The sequence below is a fragment of the Notothenia coriiceps genome, unplaced genomic scaffold (assembly GCF_000735185.1).
Source record: "Notothenia coriiceps isolate Sejong01 unplaced genomic scaffold, NC01 NC01_scaffold00026421, whole genome shotgun sequence".
NCBI classification, from domain to species: Eukaryota; Metazoa; Chordata; class Actinopteri; order Perciformes; family Nototheniidae; genus Notothenia; species Notothenia coriiceps.
The window spans coordinates 391,004-397,564 of NW_011359122.1; the positions used below are offsets into that span (position 1 = coordinate 391,004).

Here is a 6,561-nt window from a genome sequence, read left to right on the forward strand (position 1 = left end):
CCAAGCCATAGCAATGGCCCTTGAACGTCCCACATGCTCAGTTGTAAAGTAATATGTGTTGAGTTGTAAACTATTATGCAAAGTGAGTTAATACCCTGAACCAGACTGCACTTCTTCCTTTCCATTTACTGCATCATAACTCTCCACGGACAGCCGCATTCCTCCGCTTCAGCTTCTGTTGTTGGTATGCATTAGCTTGCTCTCCTCCTGTCTTTTCAGCTAGCTGCTTAATCTTAAATAGTGACTAAGGCTTTATTGCCCTCAGTAATTAGTAGACTAACCCCGTCTCTAGAAGTTGGCACCAGGGTGACTTTAGGCTGGCAGGTGTCTTAATTAAACAGCTCCAATCCGTTGAGAGATCATGGGCTGCCAGAGGTCAAATGAGCTATCATACCCAGATGGAGAGTGAGAAATTACGATAAAGTTGTCATCAGAAAGACACAATCCCATGATGTGAATGAGTAACAGGATTGCAGGGATTTTGGCATGTAAGAGGAAGCCTGCTGCAGATTCATATCACACTACGGGACAATTTCAAACGGTCTTTTATCACCCTCTCTGAATGGGTGACTGGCTATGCACTGAGTAACACTGTTGCCTGTGCTGATGATAATCACAATCATAGTTGTGGATATTTATGAGCCTTTTGTTGCAGATGTGTGGTAGTCACTTCAGGCCGACAATCCCTCTGTGTATGAATTATTCACACTCAACCGGCCCATAGTTCATCATCCATATTTAATGTTTGGAATCGCATACTCCTAACGGCAGCTTTCTGACCACTAATGGAGCCGTTGAACACAAGTTAAGTCACAAGACGCTGATTAGCGTGCACTTTGCCATTGATGAAGTGTAATTGTTGACCAGGCCAGCTAGATAGTCTTTGAGGGCTATTTTAATGTCAAAGTTTAGCCCATAGCAGAGATGAAGCTTTTCTGGTGGTTGCTTTCCTTTCACAGGTTTTGGGAAATCCCTATACGGGTACAAGCTGTGCTGCCAGACTTCACTACAGAGTTTGAATGAACATTGCCCAATTAATTACCTCAGGTCACTTTGGCAAGCAGCTGTGGAAAAATACCATTTCAAGACATTTGTACTTCATATTACTGGAAACATCCGCACCAATCATTGAAATCTACTCACATTATGTTTCCTTTAATGTGAGCAGTATTTTGATGTTTGCTCAAAATGCATTAGCAGAAGTTTTGCAGGCAATCAGCACTTCACATTCTCAAGGGTAATACCATGCCTCTGTATGTATTACCAGTTGTTTGCTTTACAAGAAAGAGCTGTTGAGTCAATAACAACTCTTAGTGGAATTTAAAGCATTTTAAATCCATCCACTCCAGTTTACACACACTTTTAGACATTCCTACTAAGCTGTAAAGAATTCCTGTAAGCTCACGTCTTAAATGTTGGTTCGTCTTGTTCCTGAAAAATAGAGGGGACCCACTGAATTCTGCTATCTTAATGTATCTCATCTCACACATTTTTTATTTTAGTTGCATTTTCTTAAGATAGTTAAATATGGCAGCATCATCACACTGATTCAAAATACTAATGCAATGTTTCTTTGTGTTTTGCAGGGTTTACTTGAAGGTATTCACTCAAAAACAGCATCGTTTCCAAAAAGCTTGAGGAAAAAGTCCCAGTTTAGTGTCTGTTTCTAACAGTGGATATAAAGAAAATGTAGGACATGGTGAGGAGGAAAGAGAAGACGGAAACTGTGCTCTAACAGCTGTGGGCTCACGTTCATGTTTCATCTGTAAATCAACGTATTAAAGGAGACAAGCAGGCAGACAGACAGGAGGAGAAGTGGGAGGGGGTCACCAGTTCGACCACGGACAGCCTCCAATCACCTGCAGCACTGGAAGAACTGCCTGACAGTCGAGAAGGGTAAGTGGGTGACCCCAGAAAGAGAGAGAGACGGGGACTGACGGTGGAGCGAAGGTTTGGAGGAGGCGGAGGTGGAGGAGGAGTGGGAAAGGCCATTCTCCATGGCTACTGACCCAGGAGAGCCCACAGGCACCGAGGACTCCTCGGGGAAACCTGATGGGCAGAAGGAGGAGGACACAGAGCAGGAGGGCAAGGCCAACCAACAGAGGGAGAGGACACACAGCACCCCCGCCGACTTCCCCTCCTCCAGCACTCAGGAGAGGAAAGCAACAGGAGGAGAGGGCGGAGGAAACCGAGGAGGAGGGGGAGGGGAAGCCAGCCAGGAGGGCGAGGAGAACCCAGTCAGACAGATTTTGTTCTCCATGCCATCCTTATCAGCCGACACTGGCCAGAAACGTTTGAGGCGGGAGAAGCGCTTCTTCAGAAAGAGTGTGGAGATTTGTGAGGAGGACGATGAGGTGGAGAGACCCCCAGAGGCGCCCCACAGCGCCCCCCACCTGGAGCTGCGCACCTCAGACTCCATCTTCACCAGCAGTGCCCAGCAGCAAGGGGCTGCCTCCTCCTGTGCTGCCATCGGCAACGACCCGTCCTGCCCCAGCTCCAGCCAGGGGCCGGGCAAGGATGAATCCTCCTCCACACTCGCCCAGAGGGGGAAGGAGAGGGACCGTGAGCTGGAGGAAGAGGCAGAGATGAAGGCTGTGGCCACCTCTCCTGGAGGCAGGTTCCTCAAGTTTGACATTGAACTGGGCAGAGGAGCCTTCAAAACAGTGTATAAAGGCCTGGACACGGAGACCTGGGTGGAGGTGGCTTGGTGTGAACTCCAGGTAAGAGCAACTGTTATCTTTTATTTTCAAATATTGAAAATGAATTATTTTAAATTCTGCATTAGCACGCACAATTCCCTTAAACATACATACAATCCATCCACTTAAAGTAAGTAAATACAACTTTATTTATATAGCACCCTTCTCAACACGAATGTACAAAGTGCTTTACATACAGTACACAATGCACAATGCAGGGCTCGACATTATAAATGGCCCGCTGGCCCGGAAGCACTATTTAGACACCCCGGGCCACTAAAAATATAGCTGTAAAAAAAAGAATTGTCCTGTGGTATTGGTATTTTGACTTGAAATTTAGTTAAATTGTTTCGTTTATCAACGCTACAACATAGCTTTTTGTGAGTCGGTTGTCGTTTTTGGGTGAAAAGCAAACAGCTGTTTGCTGCGGAGCGCAGCGCGAGCAGGCTCCCGTGAGCGCGCTCCTTCACTACAGACTATCGCGCCACCTAACCATTCGCCATTAATGTTTTTAATACCAGCGGTAACCGGCCAAGCGCCGGGCAAAAAACAATCTTCAAATAAAAGAAAGTCACCGGAGGAGTTAAAAAAGAGTGACGGGGAGCATGAGAAGAAGAAGGAGAGAAAGTTTCAGCCAGCTTGATCGATGGAGTTGGCTTCTAGTGGTGCAGTGACGCGTCCTAAAACCCTTTTATCATCTATCGATTAGATTTATGATTCGAGAATTATAAAAGTAGGGTAGACATGTGGAGATTATCCGGCTGAACAAAACGTGCATTTATCAAACAAGTTTGTTTTCCACAGACCTTATTTCCAGCTATTTTCCAAAACCCTGTGGAGAAATCCCATTGCTTTTTGTCGAGGGAACCAGCAGCTTACTTCCTGGTTTTATGACGCGTCACTGCACCTCTCAATATGATGCCAATATAAACAAGGTCTTCTGTCGGCTCTGTCCATCAATGCCGACCTATGCTGACAAGTAAGTGAAGAGTAGACAATATAAAGGGTATTGGCTATAGGGAAATGTCCCAGCAGTTTAGGAGAATGAAGGTTCTAATCTAATCTACTACATAGCCATTACATTTCTAACTCCTAATGACAGAAAGGCAGAAAGCGCATTATACAAATTATAATACTCATAATAATAGCAGACATTTTTTAACAATGACCACAATATAATTATTTTAATAAACCAAATATGAACAATTGAGGAAAATGAGGAAGAACTGATGATTCGAATGTTGTAGTACAAGTAGTAATGTAGTTAGTGCATAAATTACTATTGCAACAAATGTGTTCATTTTCTTCATTATAAGTCGATTTCTTTTGGACGAATGCTCCGGGCCAATGGTTACAATGGTGGGGCCAGTGATAATACAATTCCACCGGCCCGGAGGGGCAGTGGCATTTTACCCTTAATGTCTGTCTACCCCTGTCACAATACACAATACAACTATATCATGTAGAATAAAAGACATAAAACACAGCAAGTAAAAGATAGGATAAAGCAGCAATGAAAAACAGCTACAAACTCACCTCCTCCGAAGCCCCAAATCCGTGTCGGAAAAGGTGAGTCTTTAGCTGCCCCTTAAAGATCTCTACTGAGACAGAGGCTAAAGAATAGAGAGTGTGTAAACAGCCCTGAGAAGTAAATGGAAAAACTGTATGTCATCAATTTATTTAAATGAATGATCTTTTGAGAAATGTAAGCACAACAACGTTGCTCTTTTCAGGTAAATTATATTGTATTTGTCTCTGGAAATCTCGGTGGTTGTCTGCTTGCTGATTTTAACCTGAGGCTGCAGTTGAACGGAGAAACTGGGGGTGGAGAAGCAGGAGCAGGCTGTCAGTAAAAAGGACATAGACACAGCCAGAGTGGAGACTCTGCCTTTTTCTGGGCTGCTTGGCTGCCAGCGCTAATGCTGTGATAGAGTATACGTACTCCAAAACCTCCATCTTCTGCTATAGCTTGATTGTATTTACATTAGTTTGGAAACCTAAAGGAAAATGGTCATTTTAGCATTGCATACATTTGTTTGAGATGAAGTGCGTTTTAATCCGGAAAGGGAGTGTCTCCCACTCTTGAGACATAACAGCTTGAGTGTGAAAAAGTTCTCATATGATGGAAATTGCTTTTTGTACAGAAGCACATTTTTCTTCATTAACAAGCAGTCCCAGTTTGAATGTCAAGCGTTCTTATGTATAAAGTGATTTCCAAATGAAAGTCGCTACTAGGCAGTTTACCAAGCACTATGGGAGCCGGGGCTAAAGTACATGCCCAGTCCACTCTTGTCAGTTGTGTAACATAATGAGGTCTGAAATGGAAAGAGTAATGGTGATAAAGGGAACTCTGAATGAGGATGCATTTTGTGAACACAGAGCAAATATGAAAATGTATAAAGAACACCAAACTTGCTGTAGAAACTCTTTGTAATTGCATTGACATTGCAGTGGAAGGAAATAATGAACATGGGTGGAATGTCTAACACCAGAGCTCTTGTCATCCCTTAGCAGAATGGTAGTCGCTGTATTTATCATGATGAGAAATGATGGTGGGACAGTTGTATGATGGTGTAATCCAAATGCTGTGGGAGACACACTTGTGGAGGAAGAAGAATGCATCCCCTCTGCTCTTGGCCTCACAATAGGAGCAGTGTTATGATAAGCCATCTGATTTGACTGCTAGCTTTGTGCAAGAAAAGTCAGTCATGTGGGTTTTGGAGTCTTATTCCAAATATGAGCCTTTCTAATCTTGAGATTCAAGCAGCAGACCGGCCCCACCATTCACCTTTTCAGTTCTTTACTCCTAAAATCCAGCTTCACGGAAATTGGACTCTGTGTATCTCATAACGCCACAGTCCTTTTAATTCCCATTGAAATACTTGATGTGGGAATTTTTTCAGGAGAAAAAGTTGCCTGTTTCACCCTTTTTAAAGGTCACCTATTATGCAAAAATCCACTTTTTCATGTATTTATATGTAAACATTGTGTCCCCTCTGGTGTAAAGAGATTCTGAAAGGTCAGGAAAAAAAGACCCCCTCTCTTTTTGTCCTTGATCCATTATATAAAGAACCTGTTTGACAAATGGTCCTGATCAGATTTGGCCACTTGTAGATGTCATAAAAAATGTTTGGCTTGTGGTAAACATTAGCCCAATAACTCAACCAAGGTAACCCCACACACACACACACACCACAGCCTTATCACCTGATCCCTCCTAGAGCACCATTGTGTTCTTTTAACCAAATATCTCTCAGAGGGGCGTGGGGAGTGGCTCCTTATTTTCATCCTAAAGTAACAGGACAGAGAATCGAAACTTTGACACAGGGCTGCAACAGAGGGGATTATGGGATGCTAGACAATGACCTCTTTGGTATTTGGATCCAAACACTTCAGAGACATGTTTTGTATATATCTGAGAATTATAATATATGATGGGAAAACAGTAATAATAGGAGACCTTTAATGTTTTAATTCAATTATATTTCTGTGACCAGACGGCATGCTTTCAATGACCCCGCAAAGGCACTGCATTGTATTATCCTTGGCTTACGAGTGTGAGTAATCTGCTCTGTAAAGCTTTTTGAAATGAAGAAGACAGAAGCATAATCTGATTTACTCACCCCATAATTGAATCTGCAAAAATCAATTGTACTCAACAATTGCATTGGGTCAAAGCAATCCATGTAAAAATCATTTTTTTTATGGTTATTTATTTTTGAATGTGGAGGACATTTTCAGCTATCTTGTACTCAGACATACTGACACCAATTTGACACTCTTTGCCACATATGTCGGTCTAAGTTTGGAATTGGTTAGACAGATTGGAGAGACATGCCTTTAACAATATAGAACAGGCTTG

General features: G+C 42.9%; 2 protein-coding genes across 2 annotated transcripts in view; one reads left to right on the forward strand and one right to left on the reverse strand.

Moving 5' to 3' along the window:
* The window catches only part of LOC104956927 (neurobeachin-like), a 118,613-nt gene extending 116,621 nt beyond the window's left edge, over window positions 1-1,992 (reverse strand). Inside the window, exon 1 of the mRNA XM_010784506.1 lies at window positions 1,939-1,992. Within this exon, the coding sequence (XP_010782808.1) occupies window positions 1,939-1,992 (54 nt within the window). The remainder of the gene's footprint in view (window positions 1-1,938) is intronic.
* LOC104956928 (serine/threonine-protein kinase WNK3-like) overlaps window positions 1-6,561 on the forward strand; it is a 63,471-nt gene that overhangs the window by 56,373 nt on the left and 537 nt on the right. The window contains exon 2 of the mRNA XM_010784507.1: window positions 1,587-2,726. Coding sequence (XP_010782809.1) covers window positions 1,998-2,726 — 729 coding nt within the window. The 5' untranslated portion in view covers window positions 1,587-1,997. The remainder of the gene's footprint in view (window positions 1-1,586; window positions 2,727-6,561) is intronic.